Consider the following 22784-nt stretch of genomic DNA (forward strand, 5'->3'; position numbering starts at 1 on the left):
CATCTGGGTTGTGTGCGGGGAGTGTTGCGTAGGCATCTGGGTTGTGTGCGGGGAGTGTTGCGTAGGCATCTGGGTTGTGTGCGGGGAGTGTTGCGTAGGCATCTGGGTTGTGTGCGGGGAGTGTTGCGTAGGCATCTGGGTTGTGTGCGGGGAGTGTTGCGTAGGCATCTGGGTTGTGTGCGGGGAGTGTTGCGTAGGCATCTGGGTTGTGTGCGGGGAGTGTTGCGTAGGCATCTGGGTTGTGTGCGGGGAGTGTTGCGTAGGCATCTGGGTTGTGTGCGGGGAGTGTTGCGTAGGCATCTGGGTTGTGTGCGGGGAGTGTTGCGTAGGCATCTGGGTTGTGTGCGGGGAGTGTTGCGTAGGCATCTGGGTTGTGTGCGGGGAGTGTTGCGTAGGCTTCTGGGTTGTGTGCGGGGAGTGTTGCGTAGGCATCTGGGTTGTGTGCGGGGAGTGTTGCGTAGGCATCTGGGTTGTGTGCGGGGAGTGTTGCGTAGGCATCTGGGTTGTGTGCGGGGAGTGTTGCGTAGGTATCTGGGTTGTGTGCGGGGAGTGTTGAATGCACATGTGGTGGGTTGTGCGCGCTGGGGAGGCGACTGAACTTGTGGTGGGTTGTGCTTGTAGGAGGTGTGAATGTATCTGGTGGGTCCTGGGTGCGGGGGTGTTTAATGAACATGTGGTGGGTTGTGCTGTGAAGGTGACTGAATATCTGATGGATTGTGCGTAGGTGGGTATTTTAAAGAATATTGCATGTTGTGCATAGTGGAAAGTTTAAATGATTATATAGTTATTTAGTGTAAATTAACATCTGCCAGGTTGAGCGTGGTAGGAAGTTTGTTCATTTTCTATAGGGAGGGGTGTTTGAATGAACATCTGGCAGCTTTCTCAGTGGGACGAGATGCTTGAATTAAATTTTGGGGCAGATTCAATTCAGCGTGCTGTGAAAATCCCTGGGAAGTTGGTCCTGGAGCTATTCTATTCAGTATGCTGTTTAGCCGATTAGAGGATTTCTTCTTGCACCTCCTCGTGGGTGCGAGGAAAAGTCCTACTAAAGTGCCGGCCACAAGGCTGTTTGCCAGCTTAGCGCGGCACTTTAGTTGGAGACCAGTTTAGTCGCGAGACCCGGCCTTCTCCAACTTAAGTTGTTATAGTTGGACTAAACAGTGCACTGAATTGAATAGCATTGAGACCAACTTCCCAGAGATATTAACACTCCGCTGAATTGAATAGGCCCCATAGCAGACTGCTTAGTTTGGTTTTAAACATCTGTAACATTATGCAAATATATTATTTTTCATTAAAAAGTTTTGTAGCTCTTACAATTATTTTTCAGGAATAGCATTCTTTTTGTGCTAGTAGTTTAAAATATACCAGTTTCAATCTCTATGACTAAATGTTATTTAACTGTGAAGACATTTTTTTTCTCCTAAAATAGTGTTTGTCCATATGTTGACTTCATAAAGAAGGATGAAGTAAACATGGTGTAAAACTTGAACTCATGAGAATACGTGTTGACATATTTAGAAATTTGTGTACAGTGCAGTTTGACAATATTTTATGATCCTTCATGATTGATCCAATCTGTTGTGGGAAATGTTCCCAGATGGCTCTTTTCATGCTTTCTAACAGGCTATTTGGTGTTGCTACTTTGCTTGTTCTAGTTATAGAGGACTCTGGGGGTGATTAAATTAAACGCGAATTGAATAGCGCCGGTAGCGAGCTCCCGGAGCTATTCAATTCAGTGCACTATGTGGTCGAAGAATGCCGGTTATCGCGGTCATCACGCCTTAACAAGGGTGTTAAGGCGCGGTAACCGGCATTCTCTGACCAAAGTGCCGGGCGCTCGGCTGTTAGCGCCGCGCTATGCAGAAAATCAGCCGTGCACCCCGCACTTTGGTCGAATTTCTCTTCGCATCCCCAGGGGGGTGCGAGAAGAAATCCTTAGAGCGCCCAAACAGAGCGGTGTATTAAATAGCTTTGGGAGTCCCTCCCGTCACTATGCAATAGCGCATTGAATTGAATTCCCCCCTCTGTGTCATTAAAATGAACAGATGCTCTTGTTAAAATGGTTGCTTAGTTGCTGATAGAATTGGTCTATTATCAGGTTTTTTACTATAGTTATCTGTAGACAATATGTGATGTGAATGTTTTTATTTGTGTGTGTGTATGTATGAATGTGTATATATATATATGTGTGTGTGTGTATATATATATATATATATATATATATATATATATATATGTGTGTGTATGTGTATATATATGTATGTGTATATATAGATAGAATGCTATAGAGAAATGATAAGTTGAATTTGATTGGTTGCTATGGGCAATGCATCCACTTTTCATTTTTAGGAGCTTTAGTAAGTCTACTCCTTAAGGTGCGTACATTCAACAATTTTTTGAACGATTTAACTATAACGACATCGTTATCGTTAAATTGTTTATAAAATCGTTCATCTTCTAAAGATGAACGATAATCGTTCATGCGCATTCATCGTCCATTCTGACTATCCAAAAAACGATTTTCGTTCAGAAAATCGTTCATGTTGTACAGAATGAACGATGTCCATTCACTGTATGCATGATGAAAAAATCGTTCATGAAAATCGTTCATTAATTTAGTAACCAACGATTTTTATAATAACTATTTTCGTTCACTTTTTCAAGGGAACATCTGGATGAATATCATTCACTAAAATCGTTGGTTACCAACATCGTTCTGAGTGTACGCACCTATAATGTTTAACATGGACAATGTTACATAAAGTGGATTACAGTCTAGGTTTTAAGGTTTCCATGCTTGAGCACAGATGGTTAATTAAATCAAAATTAGTGGGTTACTTGTCCATGCTCTCCACCATCATTGCATGTCTGCTTCTACTGCATGTAAGGCTAGGTACACTACCCGACAGGTGCCACCGATCCGGGAAACATTCCAATCCGATGGAGTGAATATCTGGTCGGTGTGTTCTTTTCATTCATCTCTTGAATGGGATTGGGACGTCGGGAACGATATAGCGTCTGCAGCACATGCTATCGCGTTGCAGGAGCGTTTGAAGCAGTGTATCTACTTTAACCACTCCAACACTCCTGCATACACATGATCGGCTGATCCGCCTAATAATGACCAACAATTGAATAGTGTGTACCTAGCTTATAAGAGATCCAACTGCTCATCATCTTTCTCATAGGCTCCTTTAAAATGTTTGAAGTGGTCTGCCTTTTGAGATTTTCGAAGAAAAGTCTAATCTTGCTCCTATACTTTGAGCTGATTGAAACTCCTGCATCTCCCTGTTACCGCATGAGTTGGTTTGGGAAATTGAACTGGGGGAAATGCTGGAAGATGATGATCGGACAGAGATCTGAGAGAATGCTGCCTCTAGCTTTATCTATAAACTACTGTAAAAACCCTATCTCACCCAGGATTCTACTAAAACACTCACTGGTCATCTCCAGATTGGACTACTGGAACCTCCTTCTATCTGGCCTCCCCAAATCTCATCTCTCTCCTCTCCAGTCTGTCCTCAATGCTGCTGTTCGGCTCATCTTCCTCTCCAAACGCTTTAGATCTGCCTCCCATCTCCTACAAACCTTCCACTGGCTCCCCTTCCCTTTCAGAACCCAATTCAAGATTCTCACTCGCCTACAAAGCCCTCATCCAATCTTCTCTCATTTTCATCTCTGATCTCATCTCCCTTCACTCTCCTGTCCGCCCTCTTCGTTCAACTAATGTACGCCGCCTTTCATGCCAACTGATTACTTCCTCCCACTCCTGCCTCCAAGATTTTGCCCGTGCTGCTCCCCCACCTTTGGAACTCTCTCCCTCTCCCCATCAGACTCTCTACAATCATTCAAATGGGCTCTCAAGACCTACTACTTCATTAAAGCCTTCCAGCTCTCATCCTAACTTGCTGCTACATGTTCCTTCCTCCCAGTCTGCCCCATCTTTGTCACACCTGTATGCCCCTCCCTTTTAGAATGTAAACTCTTATGAGCAGGGCCCGTCTACTCCCCACTAGAGCACCTAACACTTAGGTCCGTATTCAATTTGAGGCAAAAAGTTCAGACTTTTCGCCTGTTTTCCAGGTGGAAAAGTATCGTGCGCGTTCCTGCTTATCCCGGTATTCAATTTCAAAGGACGCGAAAAAAAAAAAGTGATATTTTCGGGAAATCATAGTTGCAACCCCCTAAAGATGTCCTAAAATGGGGGATCACTATGGGTACCCCCGTTTTTGCCTGCTGAAGGAAGTCAGGTATGCAAATAGCTGCGGCAGGCGCATAAATGCGGCTTTGAAGAAGGTGATGCAGAAGAGCATTTAGCATTTTTTTTGGGGAAAAAATAACTATGCCCATCAAGTTTGGGGTATTTGAAAATGGGTGCAAGCATATTTCTAAGTCCCTAAAATAATTTTTTTAAATTCTGCGAAAATGCACCTGCCGCTGTCACCCGCATTGAAGAAAACACCTGTCACATACTTTGGAACCCCTCTGGATTACATTTAGCTATTTTAGAAGTCTTTTCCTTATTTTTTTTTTTTTTTTTTTTACCCCAAAATGTTAATTTTTTTGGGGGGGCGGTGTCCCAATATTTTTCTATTTTTTTTTTCTTTTTTTTTTTTTTGACATACATTAATTTTAGGGACCATTCCCATTGGTGCAGGCTATTTTTTTTCCCTGCACCCCTAAACCCCAATTCTGCACTTTTTTTTTCACAAGCTAAAGGCTGGCGAAAAGTTATCCCCGTTTTTTTACAAAGACTTTTCGCACTGGCGAAAAGTCTTTGTAATTGAATACGGGGATAATGACAACAGGTGAAAATGACGTAATCGGATGATGATACTACTACTATGTCACTGCTAGTACTTGTCAGGTGGCACCCGATTGGGGAAAAAACCTGCGCCTCCATCACTTCAAACGATAATTTCCAGAATTTGATACACTTGTATGGAATTCATGACTAGTATCATCAATAACTCATCTAAATCATTTGATAAAATATGGAGCCCTTGGCTCTCATTCAATAACTAAGGCTGAAATACCCTAATCGCCTGACTTGATCCCATCCATCTGAACTCTCTTCTTCTCTCTCTCTCTCTCTCTCTCTCTCTCTCTCTCTCTCTCTCTCTCTCTCTCTCTCTCTCTCTCTCTCTCTCTCTCTCTCTCTCTCTCTCTCTCTCTCTCTCTCTCTCTCTCTCTCTCGACTCTTGGGGGTATATATACTAAAGTGTGGATTTTTGGAAGTGGAGTTGTTGCCAATAGGGACCAATCAGATTATAGCTATTATCTTCTAGAAGGTGCTAGATAAATGATACATTGGTTGCTATAGAGCAACAACTCCACTTCTAAAAACCCGCAGTCTATTAAATATACCCCTTGGTCTCTTCTTCCTCGTCTCTCCTCTTGGTCTGCCACGCCGTGTTCCCTTTCTCTTGCCCTCCCCTTCCCTGTTTATTGAAAAATTGGTCACTGTTTGGAGCCTTTGATTATGGTTTCTACCAGTTTTTTTGTCTCTCGTTTTCTGCTAACTTTTGTACTGCCTTTCATGTATATTGTGACCTTTCTTTAATAAGAGAGATCCAACTGATCATGTTTTATGATTGAGCCAAAATACAATTAAATGGGGATGCTGTATAGTGTAAATATATTTTTATTAATCAGTAGCTTCAGTTAAAAACAGCTTGTTTGGCATCTGAAATATGAAGTTTGGCTTGGTGCAATGTTACATATACTGCAGCTCTCTTGGTGGTTGTCTCAAGTTTACCTGATTGTTCCTTAGAGAATACATTTATCTGAGGAGCAAGTACATTCATCTTTCCGGTACAAGTCTAGTTGTTTTTAATTGAAGCTGCTGATTAATGAAATGCTTGTTCGCTATGGTGGGTCCCTTTTCATGAGAGCTTATTAGGTCCCTTGTGGCAGAACTTCCTGCTATGCACAGGAAGATGCAGGTTAGAAGTACTGGAAAATATAGGCACTGAAAGCCAATGTGAGACTGTAGATAGATAAGAATAAAATTACTGAAATTGATTCAATATAGAATAACATCTTGTGGAATTTAGGGCTCGTCAAGATTAATCTGTTTTTTTAGAATGTACTTGTGCCGTCTACTGTTTCCATGCCTTTATATCCATGCTGTGTAGAAACTACAAGCAGCCTGGCTTAGGGTTCATGTAATACTTAGACTTTTATTTTTTTCATTTGTGATTTACTCATGTCTCGTGTGGACCTGAATTTTAAGAGTGAGTGATTGACAGGCAGCGACTATTTGGAGGAGGTAACGGGAGTGCGGCAACTTGCATGCAGGTGTGTCGCGACCGCTTTTGGGCCGTCTTGCAGCCAGTGACTGCATTTTCTTACGCAGTGGTTCTGGCACAGCCAACATACTTGCAACAGACATTCATGACAACCATAGGGTTGCTCAGAGATCCGATGGTGCGACCAATGTTCGTCCGATGCTGTGTCTTTGAACGCAAGTGTTGAATCTGAGAAGCCGGCAGTGGGCGTGTCTGTACAAAAGATGGCGGCTGCGACATTTGCATAACTTCTGCAAATGATTGACCTCTGTTAACAGTAGTACTCAATGACCCAGTACCCTGGGAGCGCACTGGAGACCAGGATAGTGCAGGGTTAGAACTAAGAGGGTTGCAGGCTCTGCTGAGAGAGGGTTGCAGGCTCTGCTGAGAGCTTACAGTCTTGTCTATGACTCTCTTTTTTTTTTTTTTTTTTTAAATGTACGTATTTTTTTTATTTGGGCCAGAAATATTCCAAACACAAAGTTGTGTATGTAATTCAACCATCTACAGTTACATCTGTTTGCCCATAGGAGACATCTATCCTAGAAGAATTCAACATCAATTGGACGCAAAAGCTTGGGGCTGGAATCAGTGGCCCAGTGAGGTACAAAGGTCATTTTATTTTCAATGTAAAGGGTAATAATGTGGGTAATTGTGTTTTTAAGCATGATACTCGTTTATCTGTCATTGGGGCAGGTTTCTCAGATGCTAATGGGTCAATCCAATTAGCCGAGAAGGCTGCGAGTTGCAGTTGTCACTGTGTTAAAATGCCAGCAACAGCACCTCATCTCTCAGCTCTCCCGGTCCGCTCTTAGCCCGAATTTGCTCAAGTTTTGCTTAAGCACTTTTAAGCGAATTCTGGCTGCCATAAAGTGCAACTATTTCCGCAATGACTCGCACCAGCAAGTACATTGCGGTTAATTGGATAGACCCCTTAAAGTGAAAGCAGGTATTCTAGTCATGCTGCCTGTATTTATGTTTGCCTAATATTTCTTTATAAAACGCCAACCCTACTGGTTTGTATAGTCTGGTTGTTGTGATATGATTAGGGCTTTAGAAAACAAGTAAATATGATATTATGTTGTGAAGGTAGCACTTTGTCTTATTTAGCTGTGCATGTGTCTTTGCTATTTTCACATTTTGTGTTAAATATCGAGTGTTTGTTTTTTCATTTGTGTTTCCATTATAGAAATATGAGTTTGTAGTGGGTTTGAGCACCATTGTATATAATTTACTTAGGGCTCCTGTGTCCTGTCGTCATAGTGTACAGTTACACAGCCTCTGACACCGTAATGTAGCCTTCATCTATTTATACCAGGAGAGAGAATGCTTCCTTTTCAGGGCCTGTCTTGTCGTCTGATACAAGTGTTGATTCTGGCCAGCCAACAATAACCTTCCTGATATATAACAGCCATCTCCACATACCAGTCCAGCCATTGTTTAACATCTTTCTTCCCATTATAAAGCAGCACATCCAGATACACTGCATCCTGTGATCCTATTAACATTAGGTTATGCTCCATATACTGTTCATTAATGCAAGGCCAACGTTCTACAGAGTCTCATTGGAAGCCGCAGATAAGGAGTATTCCACATGGAAAGTTGCAGTAAAAAGGTTTTAGTAATGGTTGTGTATGCCACTCCATATATGTGATTATGGCATGCACAATAAACCGATATCCTTTTATAGTAGTATAGTTTAAACACTTGTATATGTGGAAGTGCAGCATTTACTCAATTTTACTGGCTGTCTTTGCCATGTTAATGTAAAATTGGGAGAAAGCTTATAGCATTCTAGACTAAATAAGTGTCAAACTGTTTCTTTTTCAGAGTATGTGTGAAAAAATCAACGCAAGAGCGTTTTGCACTAAAAATTCTTATTGATCGCCCCAAAGCCAGGAATGAGGTGAGTTGTAGTATTCATTATTTCTTTACACTGCATAAGTTCCGCCAATCTCTGCAGATGTCTTCTAGATGTGGAATATATATATATATATATATATATATATATATATATATATATATATATACGGTCTGTTCTTTTCAATAGGGGTTCATTGGAATTTCAGTTGTTTATATACTGTGCACAATTATATGGTCCAGCAAATGTGGTGTAGAAGTGCAATAAATAATAAAATAAAATTTGTAAACGAGCAGCAAAGGTTTAGTTACATATGCTATAAGCATATCATTAAACTTCAGTAACTGTAATGTTAATATAAAAACAATAAGGGGAAATGAGGAGCAGAGAGAGGCTGCAAACAATTCACAATTATTGTGTTTTAAAGGTGCATACACACATAGCTATATTTTACACGATCTGGCTGATTCCGATGCATCGGAGTGACAGATCGTGTAAAATATGCCCAAATCGTGAGTAAATCATGAGTCCCCACTCACGATGCGATGCGCGTCCCCCCTGGTCGTACATCGCATCGTCAGATCTGCCGTGCTGTAGGGCAGATCTGCCAATCTGGGACCCGATGCACGATAATCATTTGAAGATGGGACACTGCAAACACCAAATCGTGTGCAGAGGTGCAGAGGAGAGTTTTCAAGGGAAATTGTGCACGATGTCTGATCGTGAGCACATCGCTATGTGTGTAGTCACATTAAGAGTACGCAAACCTTTTTTTCCTAATAAAAAGATGTGTGACTGGAGGCTCACTTACTTTTATTGTATATTGTAGGAATTCAATTTTGAATGGAGGTGTCTTACAATACCCTTTTCTCTTCCCAGAAGCTTCCTTTACACATATGATGTTCTTCACACAATTCATTGGCTTACGATACAGCCTCAAGGCGAGGTGTTTTCTTATGATTGGGGCTAGTAGGCTCTGACATCAGTGGGAGGTGTCATTTAGTCAGGCATCAGGACAAGCACCTCAGAGTGGCAAGCACCTCTCCCTAATTCTGCTGATGGTTATATTCTGTCCATCTGTATGTGCTATGACTGGCATATTCTGTCACTTATACTAGGCATAGTACACTACTGAACATATATACATTCCTGTAACTTATTAAAAACCGATCTGATAGCATATTTAATTTTCATCTCAAGGCAAGTAGACAAGGACGTATGTGATTAGCAGTCATGACACTTGAGAGTGTATGATCACACTTTTCAGATCACACTTGATATAGTGTGTAGAAGAGTTGCACAATTGCCCACACTTAAGTCTCTTGTAAATTTTACAGTCTATTTGCAATAATTTTGTTAATGTACCTACACTAGCATGTAAGTCTTAGGCCAAGGAAATTGTTTAATAAAAGACAAAATGTAGTGAAATAATGAAAATCGTTATTCGTAATGTTCACATGATATTGTAACTAAACATTATCAAACTCATTTATAATTTTATAGTATAATATAATTTTAAGATTAAAGTTGGCTTTCATCAATGTGTCCTCCTTTGGCTCCTGTCACTGCTTCACATAATTTGAGCATTCGAGACACCAACTTTTCTAAAGTTTCCTAAGTTGTCTCTCCAGGGCTCGTTCAGACATTCCCATAAGTTTTTTTAGTATTTGTTGGAGCCATTACACAAAGTTTTCTGTCTAATTCATCCCAGAGTTTCTCAATTGGATTGCTATCAGGTGACTGAGGAGGCCATGTCATAATTTGTAGAACTTTCTGCTTTTCTTTACTTTTCAAATAATTGATACTGTTTAGATGTGTGCTTGTAGCATGATGAACCTCTTTCCAATATTTAGAGTTTCACTTGATACAGCGTGATGAACTAAAATACTGTGATATCGTTTCTTATCCATAGTTGATGTTAATTGAACTAAATCTCCAACTTTTCCTCCACCAAAACCACCTCAAATCATGACATGACCACCACCATGTTTAACTGTATTACTTCTACAATTATCTAACACACGTTCTCTTCATTTCGCAAAAGTTAACGTTATTATTGATTTAACACTGTAAAAAAGAAAGTAAAATTAAATAAAAAGATATAAAATATTGCAATTAATAAAAATATATTTAATCTTAAAAATATTATTGAATAAAATGAATCAACATACATACTAGATTTATTAATGACCAACTCTAAATTACGTACTTTAGCATATCAATAAACTCTTGGGACTGCAATGAAAATGAAATACACTTGTGTTTACAAATAATATTGTAAATTAAGTGTAGTACATTTGAAGTAAAGTCCTAACGTCTCGTTTCTAATCATAATGATTTTTGGGAGCAAGTTGATATTCGTAAGATAGAGCAATATAAGTAAACATACATGCTAGTGTAATATATTGATACTACTATGTTGTCTAATTCTGAGAAGTAGAAGAAATGTGAGTAGTGTTCATTCTAGCACCCTGCACCTGTCACAGCCAATACAGTTCCTCTTTCCTGCCTGGGGTGTCACTCTCTGCTCTGTTGCATCAGCTTAGTATGCTAGAAGCACCAGAGCAGAGAGCGACACCCCAGGCAGGAAAGAGGAACTACACTGTTTGTGACAGGTGCAGGGTGCTAGAATGAACAGTACGGGGTTTATTCATCCTTACATAATTATCACTTGTGATTATGTTTTAAACTAGCTGCAAGTTTAAAAAACTGTTCAGAGCCAGTTTGGAGACTGCCTAAAGTATCCCTTCTGCTTTTCAGTAAAGTGATAGTTTTCCCCCTACACCTGCTGTGCCCCTAAGGATTTTCCTGCCGCCGTCTATGGCCCCCGCTAACCCCATTGCTGTGTTTAACCCACCCCCCTCCCATGTCCTCTGTGTCATCTCTTCCCCCTTCTGCTGTATCCCATAAGCTTTCCCTAGTGTACACTTTGTCCTTGCTTCCCTGTGTCCGATCACCTCACCCCAATGCTGTTTCCCATAACCATTCACCGGTGTCTGCTCTGTCCTCCCCACTTCCCTGCTTACACTTACCTGTCTCCTCTCCCTACCTGGAGCAGCACCATGGAGCCTGGACAGGAGGAGGATTGTGAGCAAGTGAGTTGGTCACAGTACTGCGGTGCCCCGGAGCTCTCAGCTCCCGAAGTTGAGCACAGCAGGGAGGGATCTCAATAGATCCCTCTGCTGGCTGCAGTGGTTACCTTGTGAGTCTTCACAGGCTGCCATGTAAATGCCATCTCAGGATGGTGTTCAGTAACACCATCAAGTTCAAGGGCCAAGTTCAGTAACACCATCAAGTTCCGAAAAAAATTTTTTTTTCGGAACTTGGTGAATAGCCCTCACAGTTTATACAAAAGTATGTGAAAGTGTTGATTTTGTATAGATTAAGTGGTGATGAATAGACCCCTACGTGTGATAATTTTAGTTTTACAGGACTTTTCCTTTGTTGTAAAGCTATATAATCATAATGGCAACTGACCTAGTCCAGTCAGTGCTTTATTCCAAATGTTTTTGGATTCATTGTTTTTGTTGTGTTATAAAACCTCACTCTGGTGACTGTAAAGCAGGCAAAGGACCCATTGAGGGATAGAGTTTTAGTTTGGTCAATGCTTCAGTGAAATGGAAACGCTGTGTTTTGGCATCAATTCATTAGGCTGCTACAGCAAATATGAAACGTGTTGTCTGTGATCTAAAAATTATAGTCAAAGGGTAATTATTTCCTGAAAATATTGATTTGGGTTCCAGCTAATCCTGGTATATGTAAGTATGTGTGTATGTATGTGTATACATTTATTTATTACCATGTGCAGGGCTGCGCTCACAGTATTGCAATATAGTTCAAATGCTGGGGTGCGTAATCTCAGATGGCCACCAGTCATCATATATAATATATATCAAGAGGAGAGCACTCGCCAGATTTTTCAGTAGCAGCAATGAAAATGTATCCTTTATTATTACTCATGGCATTACAATTATGGTGTACATATCGACGTTTCTGCCTCTAAACGGACCTTTGTCGAGACCAATAACCACCTATAAGGATAACCCAGAAATGCTTCCAGTTGGACTTCACAGCGCTGTAAAGTCCTGACTAGAAGTACTTAAGTCAATGAATTGAATAGCTCTGGGACCTCCTTCCTGGGGCTGTTCAACGTCGCAATCAATTGAATCGCCCCCTGTGTGTATACTTCCTGGTTCGGACTGGCTTGCTTAATGCGCATGTGATGTCAGCAGACCGCACATGTACAAGCATTGATTACCGGAAGTAAGCCTGCAGGCTACAATGGAGAACTATATTGGGGGCCAAGCTCTGAAAAGTTAGTTTTCACAGCTTGGTAAATTTGGTAGTTTTGCCATACTAACCCTACTAGGGGCATTACTTTTATGATGCCAATATAGAAGGGCCGCAGCAGATACCATAGCAAACATAAATAGCAGTAAGCAAATCCAAATTTGTGATTGATTGACATGGGTTATTACTTATTTGCATCAATGCTGGTAAATGAACCTCATTGTTTTGTTTCCATTATCAGTGTGACTTCCCACGCAGTGGAATGAAATAGAGCAAATTAACTAGTGCACTGTTTCTTTAATGTTCCATTATATGATTTTAAAGCCATATTCTTAAACCCAAGTTTATTACTATGAAAATGTAATTCTATTGTGTTGGGTCAAATAAAAAAATTATGCATTTTTATTTCTGATTTAAATATATATTATAGTTCTGTTTCCTAACCTATTTTACAAAATCATCTTTCTAAAATTATTTTTTATAAGGTTGTACACTTCAAAATTGCTGATCAGGTCTTTGTCCGGGCAGCCAGATGTGTGTCCATTTTGATATACTGTATATGACATTATGCATGGGCCTGGTGCAGGCCACACCCCTCCGTGTGACGTCACACTGGGCGGGGCCACAACCGCTGGTGATTACAGCAATGCCTGGAGCATCCTGAAGATGCTCTGGGGAGCTGTAAGGGCAGCGGTGTGACCGTCTGAAGTATCCTAAGGGCACTCCAGGCGGCACTGCTGCATAGATTCTGGGTGCAGGGCGCCATTCTAGGCACCCTGCTAGCCAGATGAGGCTAACGGAAAAAAGCTCAGAGGGCCAGACCAAATGATTCTGAGGGCCTTATACGGCCCCTGGGTCTGATGTTCCCTGTCCCTGCACTACAGGATCGAGGTCATTGCCTATCTCTATTAGATGTTACTTTAGGCTTTCTTTTGGAACAATTTGGGACCAATATGGTTATAATAATAACAAATGGAGCTCAATTTCTCTGTTTGTGCTCAAATCAACAGATCTATTACAGTTTAAAATACTGTAAGCCATTGTTATCAGCCAATTTCAGGTTGGGAAAGGTTCCTTGCAGTGTTCTTCAAAATGTTCATATTAAGCTTGTGGATGGTTTTAATAAATTAGGGGCTGATGATTTAATTTCAACCCTTCTCCAATTTCAACCCTTCTCACCTATAAAATGTTAAAGCAGGGATGGGCAACCATTCTGAAAATAAGGGGGTATTTTTATTATGCGATGCTCTTCAAACCCACCGCATCTTGAGGGTTTCGGCTGTTGGAATTAAAGGGGCACTAATATTAAATACAAAATACGCCTTTTGAAAATTCTGCACAGCAAATTTACCCCCTAAGAGTCCAAAAATCTCTATATATGCTACAGAGAGCCACGTTTACCTGTTATATGTGCATATGTAGCGTTCCCGCTGGGCGCCACACCCTGCCGAATTTGAAGTAACTGAAATGCACCCTGGCCTTTTGGCGGCGCCCCGCTGAAACAGCCGTCCCAACACACGGGCCGAAGTGTCCTGCGGTGGGAGGTTGGGTTCTGGGAGTTCCTGTGAAAAGATCACTGGCGACTTGGGTGAGTGAATAGATGCCATGCGCACGGCATCTATGCACACTGCAGGAGAGCTTGGGAGTAGCCCAGCATCTCTGTGAGTGTTGAGCACGCCCTGAAGAGTGATGAAAAGGAGGCGGGTCTCAATGACATGCCCCCTTTTCTGGTGACCACACCCCTTTTTGGGGGAACAACTTTGGTAAGTGCCCTGCCGCCTCTACATCCTATAAGGAACACTACATATGCGCAGTATAAACCCGCTCATACCATACACACATACATTGTAAGTATAACCATTAACAATAATTCTATGCGATCAGGAGGTTGACAGTGATGACGACTTCAGTATGCCAGCGCTGGGATCCTGATACGGCCAAAACACTACTTACATCATTTACCCCTGCATGTGATTTATTATTATTATCCTTTTATTTATATGGCACCACAAGTGTTCCGCAGCGCCTTACATAGTACATAAAACTAATAAGTGAACAAGAAACAAGTAACTTGCAGGACAAGGATACAATAAGGGAGTTGGCAGTTAAGCATTAGGTGCCCTTATGGGGAGTAATGAGTAGAAGAAAATGTAAAGAGAAGCATATGAGGGAAGAGGTCCCTGCTCGTGAGAGCTTACATTCTAAAGGGGAGGGGCAGACACAGGCGTGACACAGAAGGGGAAGATAGGGAGGAAAGAGCATGAAGTGGGTTAGGATGAGAGCTGGGAGGCCTTGATGAAGTAGTGGGTCTTGAGAGCCTGCTTGAAGATTTGTAGAGAGTCTGATGGGGAGAGGGAAAGCGTTCCAAAGGTAGGGAGCAGCACTGGCAAAATCTTGGATGCGGGAGTGGAAGGAAGAAATCAGTTGGCAAGAGAGGCGGCATTCATATGTTGATCGAAGCGGGTGGGAGTGTGAAGGGAGAGAAGGTCAGAAATGTATGTGGGAGGATTTGGTGAGGGCTTTATAGGCGAGTGTAAGAATCTTGACTTGGTATCTGAAGGGGAAAGGTAGTGTAGGTCTTGAAGGAGAGGCAGATGTAGAACGTCTGGAGAGGAAGATAACCTGAGCAGCTGCATTGAGGACCGATTGTGGTGGAGAGAGGTGAGAGACTGGGAGGCCAGCTAGAAGAAGGTTACAGTAGTCCAATCTGGAGATAACCAGCGAGTGGATGAGGGTTTTAGTTGCATCCTGGGTGAGGAAGAGTCTAATCCTGGAGATATTTTTAGGTGGAAACGACAGGACTGCGAGAGGTGCTGTATGTGTGGTTTAAAGGAGGGGGAGGAGTCTAGGATAACTCCAAGACACCGCACTTTGGGGCTACAGGAGATAGCTGTGCCGTCAATAGATAATGAAATTGTGGGAAGTGAGGTAGTGGATGAGGGTGGGAAGATAATCAGCTCAGTCTTAGACATGTTAAGTTTAAGAAAGCGCTGGGACATCCATGAAGATACTGCAGAGAGACAGTTGGAGATACAGGTAAGAAGTGAGGGGGAGAGCTCAGGGGTGGAAAGGTAAATTTCAGTATCATCAGCATAGAGATGATATTGGAGTTCAAAAGAGTTTGCGTTCGCCTAAAGAGGACGTATATAGGGAGAAAAGGAGAGGTCCAAGAACAGAACCTTGGGGAACTCCTACAGTTAGTGAGGGGGGGGAAGAGGAGTTATGAGAGGAGGTAGGAGGACAGCCAGGAGAGGGCAGTGCCACGTAAACCAATAGTGCGAAGGATTTGCAGGAGGAGAGGGTGGGCTACAGTGTCAAATGCAGCAGAGCAGTCAAGGAGAATGAGCAGAGAATAGTGGCCCTTGGATTTGGCAGCAAGGAGGTCATTGCTGACTTTTGTGAGGGCAGTTTCAGTGGAGTGGAGAGAACGGAAGCTAGATTGAAATGAGTCACAGAGGGAGTGAGAGGAAAGACAGGTGGTGAGGCGGTTGTAAACAATACGCTCAAGGAGTTTGGAAGCAAAAGGGAGGAGAGAGATTAGTCGGTAGTTGGAGAGTATGTTAGGATCAAGGATAGGTTTTTTAAGAATGGGGGAGACGAGGGCATGTTTGAATGCAGAAGGGACCGTGCCAGATAATAGGGAGAGATTGAGGAGGTGAGCAAGATGGGAACAGGCAGAAGGAGAAAGGTAACACAGGACACGGGAAGGGATAGGGTCAAGGGGGGAGGTGGAATGAGGGGAGGACCGGATGAGGACCATAACTTCGTCTCCAGAAACGGGAGAAGGATATCAGAGTTGGTGAGACAGAAGGGGAGGGTGGTCAGGGAAAGGAGGGTCAGGAGTGCTGAGGGTCTGATGGGGTATGATGTCCTCACATATGGAGTCAATTTTAGATGTAAAGTAGGTGGCAAAGTCAAGGGCAGAAAGCGAGGAGGGGAAGGGCAGAGAAGGGAGTTGAAAGTGGCAAAGAGATGCTGGGGGTTTGAGGACTGGGAGGAGATGAGGTTCTTGAAATATGTTTTTTTGGAGAGGGACAGGACAGAACTGTAGGATGAGAGAATACATTTGAAATGGAGGAAGTCAGCCTTAGAGTGTGATTTCCTCCACTGACGCTCGGCAATTCTTGAGCACTTTTGCAGGTATCTGGTGCATTTGGAATGCCAGGGTTGTGGTGTGGATCTGCGAGGGTGAGTAGTTATTTCCGGAGCAACAGAGTCAAGAGCAGAAGTAAGGGAGGAATTGTACAGGGAATTGGCTTTTTCAGGACAGGAGAGAGAAAGGATAGGTGAAAGAAGTGAGTCCAGCAGGGAGGAAAAGCAACAGTGTCAATGGCCTCAATGTTACGCTTAGTAATGGTAGCCTTAGGAGGTAAAGGAGGGAAAGGAGAGAGGGATAAGATAAGAGAGAAGGTGATGGTCAGAGAAGTGGAATGGGGAATTGGCGTAATCAGAAATATCACAACGGTGAGTAAAGCCCAGGTCAAGTGAGTACCCACTCACATGGGAGGGTGAATAGGTCCATTGGGCGAGACCAAATGAAGAGGTGAGGGTAAGGAGTTTAGCGGCAGAGGATTCTGTGGGAATGTCAATAGGAATATTAAAATCACCTAGGATAATGGAGGGAAGATCTGAGAAGAGAAAGTGAGGGAGCCAGGAAGTACAGTTGTCAAGGAATTTGGAGGGAGAGCCAGGGGGGGACGGTAAATGACAGCTACTCTGAGGTTTACTGGTTGGAAGAGGCGTATAGCATGGACCTCAAAGTGGGGATATATATCCTTAAACATGCCGCTCACTGGCATGTCTAAAGTTATAACAACCCCATGGGTCAAAAGCTCGAAATAGCATTTCACCAATTAGGGATCCCAGTGCCAGCATAGTGAGATCAACATCGACCTTCTGTATCCAACCCCTTTACAGTATTTGGCTAAAATAAAACAATCAAATTGTTTGTTAATCTTGTGTGACACATTGTTGACTCATTGGGACTATTGGCAATCTTTAGACCTTCCCACATATCACTTACATGCCCTTCTGATCTCCCCAAATGCCAAAATGTTCAAAATAATGCTCAAATCAGAACAGCTCTTACCTTGCTGCTGAGTTCTGTGGAGGAGTGTTCAAAATGCTACAAATAGTCTTACTTATGCTGCTACCGCTACACAATCACTGCTGAGAGACCTGTTGTTATGGTTAAAAAAAACAGTTGTAAATGATCAACAATGCCCATCAGACATCTCCACATATCTTTCATGCCCATCAGACATTTCATGCCTATCATACCCATATTCTTTCCACGTGCCCTTCAGGCCTCTCCCCATGCCCCTTACATGCCATTTGTCCTTTCCACATGCCATCAAACCTACCAACATGGCTTACATTGCCATCAGACTTTTTATTTTTCTATTCTTGCCAGAAAGCAAGGAGAAGACGAAAAATGGCTTTTTGGGGCACACTTGTCGTCAGACCTCTTCACATGCTTCTTAAATGCCCTCAGTTACCTTCATATACCCCTCAGACCTCTTCATATACTATTGCACCACTCAACATGCCATTTACTTGCTATCAGACCTACCAAAAGGCCTATACATTTCTTATATGCCTCCTCACATCTTCCACACGTACCTTCACTGCTGGAGTCAACACAGAGAGCAGAAAGGCTGAAGAGCACACTACATGCTCCTCTTCCCTGATTGGATGAGCTGTGTGATCTCTCTATGTTGTGCAAAGAAGTCAAGTAATGTAGGTGGCGGTTCGTCCCTATCAGCGTTCCCCCTCCCCAGCCACTGGTGTACATAGCACCACACTACAACTCTGGGGCCATATTTTAAAAGATCAAATACCAACATGCTTCTCGGAACTGTGGGTTGGCCACCCTGTTATTAAAGGATTCTGCCCATCTTTTTAGCCAGAATGCAAAATAACCAGCCTTGTCTGTTTATGCCTCAACTGGGCAGCAATCTGTCTTTCTATTGCCAGTTTCACATCAGTGTTAGAGTACTTTATGGAATGTTGAAAGTGCAAAAGTAGAGCAGGAGCACAGCAGTGAAGACACACAGTAGTTCCCATACAGGGCTTCCTATTGTCTATGTGAACAGTAATAAGAAAGGAGATGTTTGTTAAAATCACTGCTTGAACGGTTACTTAACTTAAAATACAATATGTATATTTTTAACAGAGCTAATAATAACATTCACTAATATCTATGTACATGTTTCAGGAAGCTTATCATAACTGGAGATATTGCAAGAAAAATCTACTCTTTGTGGAGGTGGGGTGGGGACGTCTTCTCCCTATCCAGCACTCCCATTACAAGACACTGCAGCAACCTGAAATGACTGATAACATTAAAAAATAGTTTTAACTCTGCTGGACGTGAAGGTTTAATTCAGTGTGAAATATTTCTGTGAGGGTATACAACCTTTTACAGATATATCTATGGATATTATGTTTAGCTCTTGCGCATATCCTATTTTAGCTGTCCTTTAATTAAATTCCCACATCCACTATTTATAAATCTTTGTTAAACACACACAATTGGATGTGCGTATGTGAAAAAAACTTTTCCTACTTTCACAGCTTTATATTATATCTTGGGTCTGATAAGCTCTTGAAAATTCTGTAACATTTGTGAATTTTTTACATATAGCAAATTGTATTTGAAGGTCAGTGGTCTTTTATACCTTGCACTGTAAACTGCATGCTATCTAATAGCCTTATTGCATGGTCCCCTTTTCCATGTGAATGTTGTACTCCATTAATTCCTGGTTCCCCATCCTGTGTTTCTCCATGTGTTCCATTGATTTAGCGTGTGCAATCTAGGGCCCCTCCCCCTATGTGTTCCATGTATTTAGCCTCCCCTTTCATCTCTAATGCTCACCAAGTAGTCTAATACCTGTGCTCTTTTCTTCAAGGTACGGCTGCATATGCTGTGTGCATCACATCCAAACATTGTGCAAATCATTGACGTTTATGCAAACAGTGTGCAGTTCCCCCACGAAACTAGTCCCAGGTAAGAGCAGACCATTCTACATTAGCCGACCTGTTCTGTTTGGCCACAGTGACCTTTATGTATGCTGCATCTTGATTACATGTACTTTATTCTTTTGCAGAAGTATGACCACCAATAGTTTGTCCTGTAACAAAAATGTAAGACTACTTTAGTAGGATGATCTAGTTCTGAAGGGTTTATGTTCTTTTTTGTTTAATTCTCTATTCCTTATGTTACTTGATATAGGTTATCATAAAATTATTCTTCTTTTCCTCAGGAATTTATTTACAAATACTGCATCGTACAGGACCCAAGTGTAAAGCTCTGCTTTCCCAATGCTGGGTCTCATCAATGAGTTTACAATGCTGGAGATTATCAGGTCTTCATACGCTCCAATTCCTCTAATTATTGATAGGAAATCTTCATTAATCTACAGAAAGTTTCAGTATATTGCCTTTGATACTCCATTGCCAGCTATATTGAGCTTCCCCTGTTTAATGTGCCTGTCAGGCGGCAGCTGCTTATGTTGCGGTGTTATGACGGGTGGGGGTGCATCTGATCTGTCAGTGTTATACTTTCTGCATTGTTCCAAAATATAGCTGCTCTGATTGGTTTTAACCATTTATTCAGGGGTCATGATTGCGAAGATAGATTAGGTTCTCTCCCAGCCAGCATCTCTATACATTATAGACATAGGCATGAATATAGAAGAAAAAAAGGTAAAACTACTCCTAAACTCCCTATATTGTCACAAATCATTGACAACTAGAAACAAACAAGTTATCACTGATGCTACCATGTAGTGTATTTATTGCCACACTTTTTAGATCAGTGGGATCCTAAAATCATACTAGTAAACTGACATTATCTTTAGAGTTAGTCAAAACGGCGCAAATCCTACCAATAAGGTACAAACCAGATAAACACTAAAGACAGAGCAGACGATTTGCATAATATAATTGGTGACCAATGAGAACCTCTGGAAGCTCACTTAGTATTATTTAAGGTACACCTGTAATCTGCACTCAGTGGATGTATAATGTGGCCTGGAAACCTATAATGCGACCTGTAATTTCATTCTGGACCAATGGCATGAGTGATGTCATTAGTTCTAGTGAAATGACATGCTGCGTTCTTATGTGCCTACTGCCACTGTTTGTAGATATCCACATTGTAACAGGCAGCGTTAGTAGAGTACTGGTGTCACCCACACATATTGGGCTGAACAGAATTACAACACACTATATAATGGCAGGAAGGTTGATTCTATCACTGCTGGAAGAGAAGTGCCAGTGCTGTCAATCTGGGGCGCGACCTTCACCACAACCAAACTAAAATCTATCCAGACAACAAATGGGGAGAGCAGTAACAAGGCAAGGTTGCGCCTTCCGTTGACCAGCATCAGCATTAACTGCATACTCACTGATATTTGACCCACTCTTTAAATTAACGCTTTTGAACAGGGCACGGCTCCTAATTGTTATGGAGATGATGGAGGGGGGAGAGCTGTTTCACAGAATCAGCCAGCACCGGCACTTCACTGAGAAGCAAGCCAGCCAAGTAACAAAGCAGGCAAGTTCCAGAAGCTTCCACCAGCAGTCTTGCAATGAACAACTAGGGGTTAAAGGCATTAAAGAGACTTAGGTTCTCACTTGACCTTATTGCCTGCTTTGTTATAATCAAAATATGTGATGCACGCTACCACTGGCATAACGATTTTATTTCAGCCACACTATGTAATTCCTTTTTCTGGGGTTACCGTAAGCTTGTACTCTGCTTCTAGGGCCTGCAGTGGACTGCAAGCCTGTCTTGGTTTAAATCATATGATCAAAAACAAATGGCGGTCATATCTGACCATTTAACCTTTTGATTTGTGGTTGCTGATTTGCACCTTTTGTGATTTATAGGTTGATAACGGAAATATGAAAATGTATTTATTGCAAAGTTCAGCCTTTCCCACTTCTCTCAGTGCAGATGTACAAGATTATTGCAAATAAGTTTCCATATGTTTCAGTATCCGCTTCTCCATGAAGCCTGACTATATGTCATTAGTTCCTTATCTGCTGTTACTATGGGATACTCACCCACTGCTGTCTGCTGCTCTGGTGTTGCAAATCCCTGTGGAGCTGAAAGGTTGAGTATATCTGGGACGTTTAAATCTCAATAGTGTGTCTTAATAAATGAAGAGCAGAGAGGTCCATGCATTTAACTACTTTGTTGCCAGAAAGGTCTGTTCATTATTGCAGCTCCTCTTGCAATAAATCGGTTAGCATGTAAAGGAGACCAAAAAAATGTGTATTGACTTGTATTTTCTTCTTACAGATTGCTTTGTCCCTAGAGCATTGTCACTCGCTAAATATTGCACATAGGGATCTGAAACCAGAGAACCTGCTCTTTAAGGATAACTCTTTGGTAAGATGTTATAATTCTTTGTCTTGTGGGCAGTTTTCACACTAATTACAGATGGAGTATTATAAACATGCAGGCTCAATGAGCTACCACTATAATGATTTTCTAGCCAGTCTACCAATTAATATTTCATAAGGTTATCTGAGTGTAGGAATAAAACTGACACTTTTTTTGTTTCAAATTTGTATATTTCAGGATGCTCCAGTCAAATTGTGTGACTTTGGTTTTGCAAAAATAGACCAGGGGGACCTTATGACACCGCAGTTCACCCCTTATTACGTAGCACCTCAGGTAACATTAATAAGTGGATTCATTAACTGCATCGCTTCATTTACCCTTGTTAATTCAGTGTTTTCCGTAAGTAATCTGAACCATTAATGGAAACATGGAAATTCTTTCACTCTGCATTAATTTGCAGCCGATTCTATTTTGGTGAATTTTATGTACAATGTATTCCATGTGTGTAAGCAGATTTGCAGAAAAAGACAGTAATAAACTCTGAAAGAAAAAGTAGTGTTAATAAAGTACAGTTAAAGGTTCTGATTCATATTTGTGAATAGAGGGCCTTATTCAGCAAGGAACACGCTAGCAGACTCACGCACCTGACCGCTGCGAGGATATCTAATCAATGCATACACACAGGGACAGCAGCATAAGATGCAGACGCCCATCTCCCTTTACTCAAAGCCTGATGAGTACGCAAGATGGCGTAAACATCGGTAACATCAAAAAGCATTGACCACATTTGCATAAGTGGTTGACCAGACCTCGCGCAGGATTTTAGCAACTTCCTGTGTGCACGGAGTCTCATCACTGCGTGCGGCACAGCAGTAGGTAATTTATGCACGCCCCTAAAACAGCGTCCCAACGCACAGGCACGCCCGTCCACCCTCCGTCACCACCTACAAACGGCACTTTCTGTCAATCAATATTGGAAGGGGTC

General features: G+C 41.9%; 1 protein-coding gene across 4 annotated transcripts in view; it reads left to right on the top strand.

Moving 5' to 3' along the window:
* The window catches only part of MAPKAPK5 (MAPK activated protein kinase 5), a 56560-nt gene that overhangs the window by 1092 nt on the left and 32684 nt on the right, over positions 1-22784 (top strand). The window contains exons 2-7 of one of the 4 annotated variants that reach the window (XM_088449090.1): positions 6824-6897; positions 8124-8199; positions 19356-19453; positions 19554-19590; positions 21755-21844; positions 22037-22132. In XM_088449090.1, the coding sequence (XP_088305216.1) occupies positions 6824-6897; positions 8124-8199; positions 19356-19453; positions 19554-19590; positions 21755-21844; positions 22037-22132 (471 nt within the window). Of the gene's footprint in view, positions 1-6823; positions 6898-8123; positions 8200-19355; positions 19454-19553; positions 19591-20895; positions 21005-21754; positions 21845-22036; positions 22133-22784 lie in introns of all 4 variants that reach the window. The other 3 variants (XM_088449088.1, XM_088449089.1, XM_088449091.1) reach the window with 3 other exon arrangements.

The sequence above is a fragment of the Taudactylus pleione genome, unplaced genomic scaffold, assembly GCF_031769625.1.
Source record: "Taudactylus pleione unplaced genomic scaffold, aTauple2 ptg000479l, whole genome shotgun sequence".
NCBI classification, from domain to species: Eukaryota; Metazoa; Chordata; class Amphibia; order Anura; family Myobatrachidae; genus Taudactylus; species Taudactylus pleione.